Source organism: Pholis gunnellus (genome assembly GCF_910591455.1).
Source record: "Pholis gunnellus genome assembly, chromosome: 21".
In the NCBI taxonomy this organism is placed as follows: Eukaryota; Metazoa; Chordata; class Actinopteri; order Perciformes; family Pholidae; genus Pholis; species Pholis gunnellus.
The window spans coordinates 6,449,359-6,465,673 of NC_136548.1; the positions used below are offsets into that span (position 1 = coordinate 6,449,359).

At 42.0% G+C, this 16,315-nt stretch overlaps 3 protein-coding genes across 4 annotated transcripts; 2 read left to right on the plus strand and 1 right to left on the minus strand.

The window, feature by feature from the left end:
* Positions 1-1,183: 1,183 nt before the first annotated feature.
* On the minus strand, positions 1,184-9,692 carry plbd1b (phospholipase B domain containing 1b; the record flags this gene model as incomplete). Its single annotated transcript, XM_079182015.1, has 11 exons — positions 9,362-9,692; positions 8,617-8,839; positions 7,814-7,897; positions 6,375-6,516; positions 6,127-6,273; positions 5,438-5,582; positions 4,248-4,448; positions 2,489-2,629; positions 2,191-2,376; positions 1,966-2,072; positions 1,184-1,360 (listed from the first exon to the last, which is right to left on the minus strand). The coding sequence occupies exons 1-11, from the start codon at positions 9,426-9,428 to the stop codon at positions 1,184-1,186; spliced, it is 1,620 nt and encodes a 539-aa protein (XP_079038141.1). The 5' UTR covers positions 9,429-9,692.
* Positions 9,693-10,138: 446 nt separating this feature from the next.
* On the plus strand, positions 10,139-11,827 carry cby1 (chibby 1, beta catenin antagonist). Of its 2 annotated transcripts, none has more exons than XM_079182091.1 (5): positions 10,139-10,205; positions 10,434-10,532; positions 10,790-10,895; positions 11,014-11,126; positions 11,475-11,827. In XM_079182091.1, the coding sequence occupies exons 1-5, from the start codon at positions 10,200-10,202 to the stop codon at positions 11,553-11,555; spliced, it is 405 nt and encodes a 134-aa protein (XP_079038217.1). In that variant the 5' UTR covers positions 10,139-10,199; the 3' UTR covers positions 11,556-11,827. The 2 variants fall into 2 exon arrangements, with proteins under 2 accessions (XP_079038217.1, XP_079038218.1); XM_079182092.1 differs by having other exon boundaries at positions 10,162-10,290.
* Positions 11,828-12,565: 738 nt separating this feature from the next.
* Positions 12,566-16,161, plus strand: pdap1a (pdgfa associated protein 1a). Its single transcript, XM_079182446.1, has 6 exons — positions 12,566-12,729; positions 13,654-13,736; positions 13,820-13,894; positions 14,254-14,378; positions 14,474-14,625; positions 15,657-16,161. The coding sequence occupies exons 1-6, from the start codon at positions 12,717-12,719 to the stop codon at positions 15,689-15,691; spliced, it is 483 nt and encodes a 160-aa protein (XP_079038572.1). The 5' UTR covers positions 12,566-12,716; the 3' UTR covers positions 15,692-16,161.
* Positions 16,162-16,315: the final 154 nt, after the last annotated feature.

Genomic DNA, 16,315 nt, shown 5'->3' on the forward strand with positions numbered 1-16,315 from the left:
TAGTAAAAAAATAGGCCTCTTGCTTGATGTATCAAGTTCACAAATACTGTCACAAATTACATATTTCTGTTTGATAATATTTACAGTTATTTTAAGATAGTTTTAGATAGTTTAAATGTTTACCAGACTTAGTTGACAGCCTCCTTTTTGTAAAAATGAGCATGCAGTGTATATATTCATCCAAAGTAACAAATTAAATATATATTACTGAAGTAATGGAGGAGAACCTGATTAGTCATACAATCACATGTTGTATAAGTATGCTTCAATAAGTATAAATATCAAGTTATGAGTTTGATTCTGTCCACTCTCTATGTAATTGGTTGAGCTTTTAGAAGTTAATGAGAAATATTATTTTTAACGTTTTATTCTGAAAGTTGCTTGATTTTCGGTTGTAGTCTAGTTCTTTCTGGCAATTTGACAAAGACCAAAACATTGCGTCTTGTAGTTTTTGTGAAATTATTCAGAATATTAAATAAAGAAGAATACACACCTCAGTTTACAATACATGAATACTTTACTACCAATAATATTAAGTAAGATCATTTCATTTCCACACTCTATAAACCTGAGGAAATGTTGCATAGAACTTAAAACAAAAACAACAAGACAATACATTAGTATTCATTTTAAAAAAGTAAAAGCACTCCCCTGAAGGTTAAAATCCCACATTTTGAGGAACACACTTTTACACAGTATGTGAAAACACTGCTAATAAATTAATAATTATCATGTTAATTCAGCTGACACTCTTGGATGGATACTGACAAATGAGAGCAGCAGTGATTCCAACAGGATCATCTTTCTGTGTCTACTGGCTGGTGTTCAGTTGAAACAAGCAAATACATTTCAAAATGCAATTTAGGATGAATGAATTAGTAAATAGTTTGATCAAGCCCCAGGCTGGCATCAATCAGCTATATAAATACATGACTGTAACATTCCAGCCAAATTCATATTTGACGATTAATTAAGTCATTCAGATTGTCTCGTGTCTTAATCTTTTTTTTAGTGTGAACATTTAAAACTGTACTTATATTTCAATTATATTTTTGACCAAATTAGAGGGACATTTTTTATCATAATTTCCAGCTTTTGCATTTTGCCCAGTCGGGTTACAAACATTTATACCTGATTTGAACAGGAAACCTATTCTTCCTGGATTGGTCGTATCTGCTGCCTCTCAGGGCCGATGCAGTGTGGGCCTCATAGTGACGAAGGGAAAGTTGTAGGTGTGCGGAAGGCCCCGGTGAGTCGTGAGGTTGAACGATTGCCATGAGAACGGACGCAGGCCTCCCTGTGTCGTGGGGCCGTTTATTGCCTCCGCGGCCAGCTGGACAGCCATCTGGTAGTCCGTCACCTGTGAGACAGATAAGGGCAAGAAAGGGCAGAAAGGAAGGAGTGAGTATAAACTGAGGCCAATTAATAAGGTTCAAAAGAAAGTTCTGGAGCCATTAATGGAGTTTAGTCATTCAAAAAGTGCACTTCACTTATTATATTTTGGGTTCAACCAATGTGGCTTCTATGACATTTGAAAAATGCTGACCAAATCAAATTTGACCTTTCTAAAGCTAGAAATGAAAAGGATTCATTCTTTTCCATTGGAGTGGGAAAGCCTCTGGAGAAAGCTCCAGACCAACACAGTTATTTGCATGTTAGCAGCTGTTTCATGCAGGAAACATATCCTGAACTCTGGATATTTGATTGAAAAAGATCAGGTAAAGAAAAGAAAATATCATCGCAGGTTTTACAAAGGTTTTAGGAAGTTGAGAACAGAGAAGACCCGTGTGAAAGTGATGCCAATAACCAATGGTGGCAAATTGACAAAAGAGCACATTATTTCTACACAAAAACGCATAAATGCACCTCTAAACAATTCATCATAATGTTTGGTAACAGCACTTTTTTTATCCCAGATCATATCTCAAACTTGATGCTGGCACTCATGTGCTGATGACCTCTGACCTTAGTGTCATAGCAACCTCCTGGCCGTGGTCTCCTTGGTCTCAGGTCGTTTCGGCAGCAGATGGTTTTACATGGATGGCCCTTGGAGTAGGGGTCTCTCTTGAAGTCTGCAACAGAACCCGTCTGATTTTTTAGTCATGCTGCTTACAGTCTGAAAATACCCAGAATTACTCGTGTGCGCATGTTTTCTGTTAGGATATAAATATGAGTTATCGTTGCACCTACTGTTGTATCTCATGATGTGTTTGAGGGAGTGCAGGTCTGACACCTTGGCCTGGTCCCGGCGGAGGATTTTGGCTCGGGGACAGAGGTCGTATGAGAAGTCCTCTCCGTATCTCTTCCACATCACACTGTACCCACTCAGGTTGTAGACTTCAACATGAAACGGTACGTTGTAGGATGGCCAATAACCTGCCAAACGTATAGCACAGAGAAGGTGGAGGTCGTCCAGACACGTTACCACCTGAAACAGCCCTCCCGGATAAAAAAACAACAACTATGTCGATAGATGTTTGTTTCTTACCTCTGCGTAAAGCTTGAGTCTGATCAGAGTGCATCACCTTCCCGGGAATCTGCTCCACCACAGTCAGAGCTCCATCCCTGATACTGTGACCCAGAGAAACCCTGTTCAGGTCCACCAGCATGTACTGGCTGTTATACGTACCTACAATACAGAGGGGGACATGCTCTGTTTGCTGCCTCACAGACACAGAAAACCCACAAGGGGTTTTGAAAGTCAGTAAAGGCCATTTGCATTCAAATCCACTTAAAGAAACTTGAGCTTTCTGTAAATGGGCAAACCATCCCAGTCAACACTTTGTTTCCTTATTAATTAATATTGGTCACGGTGCCGCCATGATTGTGTGGAAACACAACAAGACTTAGATTCTACAGCCACACTAGCAGCTCTGTGTGGCTGTGCTTTGAGCTAAAAGGCCATGTCAAGTATTGGACAAATTTAAAGAAATTTGACCGACTGATGGTGCTAGATGAAGAGTCAGAGGATCAACAAAATCAGTAGCCTTCATCCTCTGGGGACCATGAATGTCTGTAGATGTTTTGCCAATCCATCCATCAGAGATATTTCCCAGGACAAGCAAACATTTCAACCTGCTGGTGGTGCTCGAGGAAAGGTCAGAGAATCACCAAAGTCATCGGGATTCATCCTCATGGGACCATGAATGTATAAAATGTCACTCTGATCCATTAAATAGTTATTGAGATATTTTCGTGCTGTACCAAAGTGATGGACCGACTTTGACATTCCAAGAGCCGGGCTGCTGTGGCCTGGCTAAAAGACTCCTGAAGCTGGCTGCCAAACACAACGATCTTCCAAATATCTGATGCCAACGCACCCTTGAACAAAAAAAACGTAGACTGTCTCTCTGCAAGTACATTAATACTGTATTGACATAAACTCCTGACTTTCTAGAAGGAAGGAAATCAATTGTAGAACTACTATAACCTTTGGGAAAGTTCGCATTAATATAAAACATACATGATTTGGGCAGTATGGCGGCTAAAGACCTATAACAGAACGTCTCATCATCGTCTCATCATCATCGTTGCTGCTACTGGCACAGGAAAGATAACATGCACAGTCTCGCATGCGCCTGAGGGATCTGATACAGGAGAGAAAAAAACACGGTGAACTTCTGGCTTCCCCTGAAATAAAAAAAAAACACCCAACGGTCGGTGAAGGCTCTCGTGTTTTCTGCCCGCAGGCCACCACGACCGCTCGGCAGGACGGGGGAGTAGGAGAGCGGAAGCTGACGGGCAACGAGAGGACTGTCAGTCTCAAGAACACTCTGTCCTGTTCTCCTCTGCCCTCCCATGGCAACATGACGTGAAAGATCGAAGCAGCTGCCCAATTAACACAAGGCGTTGTGTAATGAGAGGGATGGTCTGTTTGAGAGTCTGTTAAATCTCTACGGAAATGTGTCCTGTGGATTTTTAGTCAGGCAGTTAGTTCCAGACTAAAGTAATCATTCATTCCTCTCTGCAAGTCTCGTTTTCCTCGTGTCTGCTCTCATTTCAGACTTTTCCTCTAGCGCACCATGAGGTTGGCATGTGGTCTCAAGTGAAAATGGTTCTAACTATTATATAAATAACCATGAGCCCTTTTGTTTATTTAAATCACACGTGTGGAAGTCTTTCATGCATTATACCTGGCAGGCCACCGTCAGCTGGCCCCCGAGTCATGGTCCAGCTGTGGTTTGTCAGTCATTTCTTTAATTGAGTTTGGAGATTGTGTGATCGAGCCAACATTATTCATGTCCCACCTGAGTTGTATCTGGAGAAGACGTGCGCCCACTCCTCTCCGCTGTGCGCCAGGCTGTTGGCCAGGCGGACTCTGTGCCAGGCCAGCAGGCTGTGAGGGCTGAGCTGGGAGAGCAGAGAGACGTTGAAGACGCCGATGGAGGTCTGAGTCATCAGCAGGCCGCTCCCGAGCAGGTAGAAGTCGTCCAGGGACATCAGGAAGCCTGGAGGCAGGAGGAGGAAGTGGTGGGGAGGACGTTTTAGGACAAACATTAGAGAGGGAATGTTTGAGATCATGTCGTATCCTCAACTACAACCTGCAGCTTGCGTGTACAGTAGACCTTAAACAAAGTTTGGTTTGGATGTAGCTGTATATTTACTTTACTGTTAAGATTACGACATCAAGGAAGAAGAAATACTTTTACTTCTTTTATATTCCTACTATACACTGCTATTGCTACTACCTCTATCCTCTTTTACTACTTAATCTGCCACTGCTTCTATTCATAATGAATATAGAAATACGACTGCTGCTATCAATAATGTAAATCATAGGCAGATGGGTATGCCGCCACCCCCGTGTCCACCTCTACATAAAGCAATCGGTATCTGACCTCCTGTGTGTGCTAAATGTGTCACATTGTCAGAGAGAAGGCAGCTTAAGAAGGCAGCAGGGGTGCGTTTCATCTCTTCATTTCAATACAGTGAAGTGATATCTTTGGCCTATAACGGCCTCTGGAAATAGAGCATTAAAACCGCTTGTGTTCTGATTGCAAAGGGGCCTTTAAGAGGATTCTTTTACGGCCTGGACCTCAAATCTTTGCCCAGAAAAATGACTCGGCATGCGAGGGAACTCATTTCGTCACGGCTCAGTTTTTGTTCACTGCGCTGGATGTTTCCCCGTTCGCGGACTAAGCTCTGTGCTTAGCAGACAAATTACTTTCGGTGGAGAATGCACATTGAGGATTTGGGTTAAGTCCTTGATGTCGGTGTTTATATTTCCCAAGAAGAAATTGAAACCGTGCGGATTAAGGACAAAGCATGTTCACCTCAGCTCAGGGCGTTTAAAATTCAGGTTATATGCTCAGAAAACACTGTTTCGTCTATGAGCTGTGCATCTCACTTTTTCCAAATGACCCAATGCCATGTCTGCTGATCTATTTGAAAAATGTGTAAATCCAGTGTGATGTGATGTCAGTGTGAGTGCGCGTACCAGGGTAGCTGCTGAACGACATCTTTCCAGTGGCCGTGTGTGTGTCAGACACCCTGAAGTCCCAGTGTTTGTAGATACGCATGGTGGCCGCATACGTGTACCAGCTAGAGTGGCCAAACAGCAGGTTCTCATAGCCTGGCAGCACCTTGGACGCAGAGGAGGGAGAGAATGGGTTGTGGTGAAGAAGTGAAACAATGAAACAATGGACTGGTTAGGGCATGTGTGCTATTTTCACTGAATCACTCTTGAAGTGTTGCGATCGCGTTCTGGTGACGTGACCCCGAAACTTTTCATCTCGCGCCCTCGTCACGTACAAAATGTTATTCTTCCATATACCTGCAGAACTAATGACAATCCCATCAGCTGTAATTTGTGTTTAGTGCTAATTAGAAAATGTTCCTGTAATCAAATCAGATTAGAAGAAATAAAATCTCGTTAATTAAAGCCTAATGACGTAGGATTTTTAGATTGCACATTACCCAAGTGTCCTCATTCCATTTTTCACTTTGTTTTTGCCCAAATGATTATAGGAGGAGAGCATACATCCTCCTCCCAATGGCCTTCTGCACTTATTGACGCACTTAAAAAGAGGTAATTGCCAATGCACAAGCGCCCACAAGAAAACTAATTAGGCGCTGAGGCCTACCAAGTGCTCCCTCACAGCTTGAGCCAAATGAGCTTGGCCTAACCTTGATGAGAGCAGTGCAGTGGCCCATTCCTGGCATCCTGAACGCGCCGGCCCCTGTGGAGGAGTTGGAGCGAGGCTTCAGAGCCGGGACGAGGTCCAGGAGGTCGCCAACGCCATTCAGAAACTGGAGGGCAAATGCTGATAGAGGCTGGGAGGAATGTGTGGAAGTGGCAGAGATGAATGAGAGGATACTGTGACAACTCTCTCACCATGTTTCGCCAACACACACACACACATGCACACACACACCTCTCTGTGTTTGCTCTTGGCCCACCGTGCAGCTCCGGCGTGGAGTCCGTCCAGCTGGGCCAGGATCAGTCCCAGGTGGTTCCACAAGGGGTCGCTGTGTCTCCTCAGTTTCACCTGCTCTCTGGCCCACTGGTCCTGCTCGCTGCGGATCATTCCACACATTCCTCACAGCCAGAGGTGGGCAGTATTTCTATTACTTGTCTTTGAAATACGTATTTCAATTACTTTTGAGTATTTTGTAATTTGTATTTGATAGCCGATTAAAAGTCGAACGTAATTTGTAACAAAATACTTCAGAGTGGAGTAATTTTGTCTTTAAAATACTCAAAATACTTTCTCCACGAATCAAAAAACAGTTCACGAGTTCAGTCTTCAGATCTTCAAGTTCAACGGATTGTCTGCCGAGGTAAATATTTTATCTGAGTTTGACAGATGTCAACTAGCTTGATGTATAATTCATGTCTGGGTCTGGCTACATAGCCTATTGTATATTCATAGTGATGGTTATAATATCAAGCTAGCCATCGATGCCAACATGCTAATGACGCTAGCATGCTGTCTAGGCTAGTGCATAGCCAGTGTTTAGCAAGTTAACTTATCAGTCGAGTAGCTAGCTATAGGAAGAGGGAGATTGGGAGCTTGTATGTCATATGTGATGAATATGTTCTTGTTGATACAAAGCCAAAGTTTATGGGCTGTTAAGTCCCATTAATAAAAATATATATATACATAATCAAGTTGTTTTTTAATAGCTTTGCTTAGTTACACTGACATTCTGTGACTGTTCTTCCTGTTTGTGGGGTTCACCAGAGCTTCGTGTACATTATATAAACCTGAATGCTCTCCTCTACCACATTGTGAGAAAACAGAAAATCCAGAAAAAAGTATTTCCTATATTTTAAATACAAAATACATGCATTTTGTTACATTTTCTGGCACCAGTATTTTGTATTTTGTATTTTGCTGTAATACATTTATTTGGGGGCATTTTGTATTTTGTATCAAAATACATGTTGATGTATTTTTGCCCATCTCTGCTCACAGCTGAGAGACACTTTGGGCTCTTTCTGTTACTAACAAGTGCATTTGGCTGCTGTCTGCGGGCTTGATTTCGCTGTGTAGATTCAGAATTGCAACAATCACTGCATGCATAAATGTGTTTTTTTTGTGTTTAATATATAGACTAGTGTCAATACTGCTGAAGCTGACAATATTTCATCAATCAATGTGTTCATTTTTTCATTTCTACACAAAATAAGAAAACAAATAATCATACAAATATTGAGTATATCTGTGTAGTCAGGTGAAGAGGCCTTTGATCTCTCTTGGACATCATAGCTCTTCATGGAAACTCAGAATAATGACATTCTCTCCTTCCTTGCGAGTTTGACAGACCTTTCTTTCTGTGGCCAAAGGGAAGAACCTCTTTAAGAATGTACCTTAAGAACCTCTTCAGGGGATTCAACACACTCTCATCCTTCAGGAGTTGAGGGTACATGTTGGAGTAATGATTGAACATCTGTCTGCGGAGAAAGAATAACAACAGTGGGACTTAAACCACTTCTAATTCACTAAGTAACGCACAGTTTCAGCGAATCACACCAACCCAGTGATGCAAAAAGGTATTCAGAATAATATTTCCGATATCTGTACACAATGAAAATTGGCGTTGTGTAACATTTTCTGAAGATGTAAAAACAGCTGACGCATTTTAAAAGTTTTTTTCATCCTGAGTATTGTTCTAGTATTTTTCTTTGCTTTTAGAATATGTTAACCCTGATAGGTAAGTCTTTTATATCATATACGGGCCTTTTTCAACCTATCAAAGAAGGAAATACTGAGGTATAACTTTGTTATACATTGTAATCATTCTTTTTGTTATTTTGACTGATGTAAAGTGAATATATAAAATATTTTTGCACATACATATTCAACATTTGAGACACCCACAGGCATAAAGTCTATGGAGTCTGTGGTCATTCAAATGATGCTGATTGGCCCCGACAGGGACGGTCATGGGGGGGGGGGGTTGGTTTTCTAGTTACAGAGCAAATACGCCCTTGAACAGAATACATGTTGTGCTACTTCCTGATTCTGATTCATTATCTAACACACACACTTGAATTGATGACATTTTCAGGTCAGTTTGACCACTGATGGTGAACTACAGGTGATTGACTCTGATATTTCAGACACATTTGTTTTGTTTGCAGTTCACTAGAAGACGACCTGCGACACTCACCCAGCAGTGAGATAGCCTTCCAGGTACCCAGCCAGGAAGAAGGTGGTCTCATCTTCCTGTGCGGTTCCTCCATGACCTGCGCAGATCTCCAAGACGCCCCATCCAGAGAGGAGCAGAGTGTCATTGAAGTACCCGTAGGCTCCCCCTTCTGTTTCCATCGCCCCTTCCCTCAGGATCACACTTTTCTGGGCAGCATCCCAGTACACAGTGGCCACTCGGAGCTCTACCATTGTAGGAGGATGGGCAGGGTTACAGGGTTGAGGTTGGATAACACGCATTATATAAGATAATGCCATCACACCAATAGAATGAACTATAGGGAAAACGCAGCGCATGAATAAGATTACTTTTTCTTATTTGCTACTGGATTGTTTTTTGTCAAATGAATATTAAACTTTATAGACTAGCACAGGGGTTCCCATTGATCTGTGCTGTTACTTGGTGATTCATGATTAACTATTTGAAAATTATTGTATGGGTTAGCATACAAGGTTTTCTCCCAGCAAATATAAGTCAACATATAATGTATTATTTAAAAAAAAGATGATAATATATGTAAAATACAATAGAGTAGGGCAGAATAGAATAGAACAAAGAAACAATCCATTACATCTTGCATATTGTTGCTAACTATATATGGTGGTCATACGCAATTCCATATAAACAAAACAGCCTTAAACTGAATTATACTGGATTAAAACGAGCTTTCGTCATTTTCAGACACCCGAAAGGCAACATTACTCACGGTAAGTTTGCACAGATGCAGCCAGAGTGCTCAGCAGTACGCACAGTTTGATGCTTTGCTTCTCCATGTCGACTGATGTTTTCTGGCGAATCTCTGCCTAACATGTACTTGAAAGAGTAAATTTTGTTCTTTGAGAGACGGCGGTGAAGCGTAATTTCCACAGGGCGAATATAAAGCCTTGTTTTTGGTTGCTGCTTTTTTTAATAGCATGAGACAATATCCGTGACCATGCTCATGCTTTTGATGGATTGCCTTAACTTCAGAAAAAGCAACCACCCCAGATGGGACTCGAACCCACAATCCCTGGCTTAGGAGGCCAGTGCCTTATCCATTAGGCCACTGGGGCACTATGTAGAGGGGGAGGAGTCAGTGTGATTTATATTCCAATTTATCGCAGTCCGATCCGGTCTGTATTTTCTTAACTAACCTCAAAACTTCCATTTCACAAGCTGAGCCCCTGACATAACTCTTTGTATTGATTTCATCTGTTCAGGAATAAAAACTTATATGGACCATGGTTATGTGCTCAGGTTTCATGGATGGTTCCATTATCTCGCCTAAATAGGGGTATTTATATTATCCTAATGAGACTTTGACCATTACAAAATGCATACAAGGGCCCTAGATATAATATTTAAGTAAAGAGTTAAATTATAAATGTCGCAAACCTACTTGCGTTGGCAAATCTCTTACAATTATGTTATAATAAAGCCCTGCAAGATGTCAGTGTCTATTTTAGACAAATGGAACATTCACACTTGCGCAGTGGCAAGTATGGTTTTGTTTGGAGAGAAAATAGTTTCAACCACCACGTTAAGAATTTAAATAAATAGCCTGTATGGAGGTAAATATATTAGAAATCCACTCTCAGTGAATAAACAACTACTAACCCACCTGTGAGGCAGTCGACCGTTTCTATTAAATGTCAGGTAACGGTATGAGTTGCTAGCGAGTGTTAGCCACCTAGCATTAGCTCGGTAATGTAGCGATAGCAACGATAAACAACAACTGTGGCTACGTGATATTAGCTGCTAATGCTAATGCTACCATTGGTGTACCATCTTTTATACAGGACCTTAAGAAATCACTAAAGATGCCGCTCTTTGGAAACACGTTCAGTCCGAAGAAGATTCCCCCCCGAAAATCTGCATCTCTGTCCAGCCTCCACACGGTGAGAGAACTGATACAGCAGCATCATGCACCAACAATAAACACACTGTTTTAGTTGCACTGGTGGATGAATTCAAATAGAGCCAGCACGCTTATTTCTCATTGCATATACCCAGGGGATAAACAAAAGTAAAGGAATTAAATAAATATCATTTTGAGACCGCTGAGGTGTGGATTGTGCTAAGTGGGCTGCAGCTCGACATTGTGTTTGTCCTTGCATGCAGACTGATTTATCGCTTCCACCCCTCGTCTGTTTAGTTGGATCGTTCAACCAGAGACGTAGAATTGGGTCTTGAGTATGGACCTCCTGTGATGAACCTTGGGGGTCAGAGTTGGAAATTTGAACAGGGGCAGTGGATATCAGGTAATGAGTCTGATAACGTCGCAGAATGCAGACCAGTGCAGTGGCTACTTTGTGTTGGTTCCCTGAATAGCCAAAGCAACATTAACCCTGGCTTCTTTTTCCTGTTTTGTTGAAACAGAATCTGGTGGAAATGGGTCCGGTAGGGAATTGCAGCGGCTTAAGAAAAGAAATGTGCAGCTGGAAGAAGAGAACAACCTCCTGAAACTTAAAATTGAAATTCTCTTGGACATGGTAAGAAGTGAGCAGCTTTGATTTTTCCCTTCCATTCACTAAAACATTAAATATGCTATGTGCAAGTTTATGGAAGTACTAGGAAAGTGTATTTTGGCCTCCTCCTTCTACCCCTTTCAGACGGATGCAGTGATCTTGGATAAACCTGTTTGTTATGTAAATAGATAATACAACCGTCAGTCTCCATATTCATTTCTTCAGTTTAGAACATGTAACACTGCTTAGATTTATAATAAAGGCTCGCTCAATACATTTTGATCATACACTTAATTACCAGTTCAATGGTTGATGTAATTTACTCTGTTACCAAATCTTTTAAATAACAGATATGTAATCTTTTCCTTATAGCTGACAGAGACTACTGTGGAGTACCACCTGATAGAGAAAGAAGTGGAAGACATAAAGACTCAACATCGAAGGAAGAAATGAAAGATCTGATGCCTTCATCACAAGAGATGTTCTTCATGCTCAGAGAGCTTGAAGTTTGTTGATTTAAAAAAAAGAGCTGTTACTTTGTTTTTTGAGGATTTTTGTGCCGTAGGTCTCGGCCCTGCTTGTATTTAATTGGAAAAGCAGGTACTCCTTAATCAGGTCTTGTGTCTACTTTTATTTGTTCTGTTCTGCATTTGTTACTGTAAATCTGAAACAACTGTGAACATCTTTGTTCAAGACACTGCATCGTTTCTACATCTGTATGGCAAGTACTGGCCAACATTTTCTTTTTACGATTTTTTGTATTTATTGTATTTTCTATTCTGATTAAAAGTAAAAATCCATCACAGAGAGTGTGGCGTTATTGTCATTCAAAGTTTTTAAAAACAATATTACCCTAACATCTTATTAAACTGATACTTAATTTAGTCATAACCATTGACAAATTCACAAGAAGACAAGGATTAATCTGAATTCCTCAAAATATTTCAGCAGTAATGTTGCCTGTTCTTGTATAATATAATCCTAGTCATTGGAAATATTATTTTTACCATTATTACCTCTTTGCTTTTACACTCGGTAAGTGGACCTTGAGCAATGTTTTTTGTGATCAAAATCGTTGCCATTGTTATGAGATCATGACCGCAAATATCTGCACTTACTATTGATTTTTTACGACCTAGGAGAGTTTATTTATATATAGTTATTCTTCTCCATCACCAATATTGCTGGTGCATTTTTAAATCCTTTGTGAAATGTAGTTTGGAATATACTTCCAAAAAGTTTTTTCTTTTCTTAAAGTAGATCTGTTATTGATCATATTCTGTATTAAAAAGGATGAATGGTTTTCTGTGAATTAACGGTACGGCGCTTTATAAATTAGTTTTACTCCCTCTGGGTTGTCCTAATTGGTAGATGCACATGTCAGTCAAGTGCTCCTTGCAGCGAGTGGTTGAAGGGTTCTAACTGCGCATGCGCATGCGGTCGTAAGTTAATGCAGCGTTTCGACGGTTGTGCTTCCGACAGCGGGAGAGCAGAAGTAGTGTCTACTCTAGCCTTTACTTTGAGCACTTTAAACTGCCGGCTTGGCCTGTACGACTGTCAGGTTACTCAGCGATATAGAAGAGGACTTCATTTGTGTCCACTTGACTTTTAATAATGCCTCGGGGCGGTGAGTATTACGAACCTAAATGTGACATGCTAATATTTAGCAAGCTAATTCTAGCTAGCGAATTGTTAGCTAAAGTAGTATGGTTTTCCGTTGAAGTCTCACATGTTTAGCTATTAGCATGCTAACTGGTTAGCATGGTGTGTATGCGGGTTTAAACGATTCAGGGAAGACGCGGCATGTACCAAGAGTGAGTAGCTAATGAACACGAACACTTGTCGGTTTATTTCAGTCTCTCAATGGTCTGAACGGTTCGCTGTTTTGACCATTTTGTGTTAAATTGCCAGCGTTACCATATGCACAAGTGACCGCTAACATAAACACAGTATTATCATTTATTTTTAATTCCTTGCAGATGGCGGTTGTTACCATAACCAGATCCGTTAATAAGTCCGTTTGTTAACATGATCTCTTACATGTTCACGTCTTATCTAACTCTCACTAGCTATGACATTTTGCCGGTGAACCTAGCTGGCCCTCGGTGAACGTCATGTGTGACTCATCTCCCACCACACGCACACTCTCTGAAACCTTTTCAGACTTTACAATCGCATGAAATCTTAAATTAACTCTAATTTGAACTGTATTTGGGATCTGTGATTCAGAGTTGGCTGGGGACAGATGTGTCTATAAAATCAGCTATACCTGCGCCACACAACGCCGTTCAATATTACATCACCCCCAACTCTGACTGACGAAATTGTCACGGTGTCCAGTTTAGGCCTCTCAATTTCAATAACAAGCGTCACCAAGGCAGTATTTATCAAGGGCCACAAATAGTCACATGGCATTGTAAAGTTGTTGAGTGGAGTGAATGTGTCCCTGCACTGAAAATGATTCAGCAAACGTTTGCTCGTTGAATGACAAACTTAAAAACAGTGGGATACAGCTGATCTGCCTGTAACAACGCTTACTTCTGTGTTACAGGGAAAAGGGGCCACAAGGGCAGAGGGAAGCAATTTAGCAACCCAGAGGAGATCGACAGACAGATGAAAGCGCAGAAAGAGTTGGTGAGTGACCGCTCCTTTGTTGCAGACGTGGAGTCACCTTTAATCGAGGCCTGTTGTGATCGAATGTCTTTTTATGTTCACAGGAAGAAAACCCCAATGCAGAGAAGGTGGACTCTGCCGATTCTGAGGATGAGAGCAGCAGTGAGGAGGAAAATGACGTGAGTGAGAGAAGGGGTGTAATGCTGACTGAGCAGGGAAACTACTTGGTGGGGTGGAAGGACTTGCACCGCGCCTAATCTTGCTCAAATGCATTTAGCTTAAATTCCATTGTAACTGCTGTTAATATTGTTATGTAGCGTTGTTTGCTTTTGACACAGGGAATAAGGAAATGCACATTGAACAATAAAATGTGTCTGGAAATGTGTTTTTGCAGGACGAAGCTACACTCAAAACAATGGTTATGTTGTAGTTGCAGGTCGACAAACAAGTTGACCAGCCTCTGCCATCATTTACGAGCTCTGTAATGATGTGTTCCTGTCTTCACTGATGTTACAACGGTGTTTCTTTTTGCACACAGTCCAGGAAAAAATCCGGAGTGGAGGGGCTTATCGAGATTGAGAATCCCAACCGTATGTCTCAGAAGAGCAAGAAGGTGGCTGAGTTAGACGTCAGTGCTCCCAGAGAGCTGTCTCGCAGGGAACGGTAGGTGGCGCGCCCAAAATGAACGTCCGTATTTGTGTTTATTTACCAGGTCTCTTGGTAAGTATTGTTTTGTGCCCTCCTGTTGTCTCTGTCAGAGAGGAGATAGAGAAGCAGAAATCAAAGGAACGCTACATGAAGCTCCATCTCGAGGGGAAGACTGAGCAGGCCAGGGCCGACCTGGCCAGACTGGCCATCATCAAGAAACAGAGGGAGGATGCTGCCAAGAAGAGAGACGACCTCAAGAAAGGTGATGGAACAGTTCTGTAAAGTTAAAACTTTGTGGACTAAAAGTGGAGATTGTGCTTTTAATCAGCATGTTGCATAGAAACAGCCCAACTCGGTGCTGCCCACACCGGAGGGGGAAACAATGAATCGCTCTCCGTTGACTTTGTATTGTGTGACGGTACCTTCTTGTCCCTTTTTGGTCTGCTAGCAAACAACAGAAAACACGTGCTTTAAAGCTGCTGTGTGGTGGGATGCACCACCAATAGAGTAAAGAACTAAGTTTTTATAAGCCACTGAACCTTTTAGGAAGACAAAGGTTGATACAGGCAATAAGACGTGAGGTATCAGCAGGAACAACTGATGGATCCTGTCACTCTGTGTCCCTAACGTCACATGTGCAGCAAATGTCAGTTTTAGGCTAACTATATATCTGTAAATTAAGCTAAAACATTTTGACAAAATATGCAACTGTTCTCGTAGCATGTGGATACATCAGAAAGCTATTCACTATTATGCTTGCCAGTGCCTTTTAGCTAACTAACTTACTGCAGCGTACACATAGCTGACAGTATGTCGCTAACGGCTAACTTGTCCCATCAGTATTCTAGTTATGAGCTGCACCCCTGGTGGATTACAGGCTGGAGATATACAGTGCTCCAAACGGACGCGGGATACGCGAGGCAGCAACACGTGAACACGTAGTTTTAAAGCAATAATATCTCCCAATTATTTCTGACAGCCGTGTAATCATGCTGCTTTCAGTCACCAGTGAGGTGAGCTCCAATGCAAAAAGCTACCGATTGTGGAGCTTGAGGAGTTGTGAGGTTTGTTGGTACATGTACTGGATACTTACTGTGTCGTTCGATGTCAGGCCAGAAAATGCAGATGTGTTTAAGTTTAGAGAAGAAGGCGGGAACTTCCAGCTAGGCTTGGGCGATATATGACGAGATTACCGCTCAACATGACATTAGTTGGCCAAGACGCCTGTGTGCTTCACATGTTGTTTGGAGCCTCACACTGTTCTCTGTGTTGCTTCTTGTGTTTTTTTATCAGATAAAGGTACTGACGAATCCAAAACAAAGCGCTAGTCCTCCACCTGAAAGCTTCGACATGCACTTCAGTCTCAGAGGGCCGGAGATCTGGAGGAGGACAACGGGGGAGGGGGACCAACACGAGTGGCATCAGATCAGGGGCATCAGATCAGGGGCGATCCTGAACTCCTGTCCGTCATTTCAAATCAGAGGGGCGTGGGTCTTCCATAACGGCGCGGTCTGGACAGGTGGGGGGGGGGGGGGGGGGGGGTCAAAACGGGTGAATCAAAAGGGAGCCGAAGAGGAATGCAACATTTGGGATGCCTCTAGGTTTCTTCCTCAAGAGGAGACGGTCGCAGGTTTTCCAAGTGCTTCACTGCCTCTTTTGCTCTTCCCCTCCCCGCCAGGGTTTTAATTCTGAAGCTGCTGAAGTTATTACTATTTCTTTCCATTGATTCAAACATTTGTACACTGATACCTAATACGAGTTCACTTAACGACTGGACGGTTTTACAGAGAGCGTGCATGGGGGGGGGGGGGGGGGGGGGGGGGGGGGGGGGGGGGGGGGGGGTCTTTGGTGCTTTGCTTTTCCTTCCATCTCGCCTGATTTGTAAGAATCAGTGACAGATGGAGAAAAAGAACACTATTCAGAGGATAAACTGATATATAAGAATTATACAA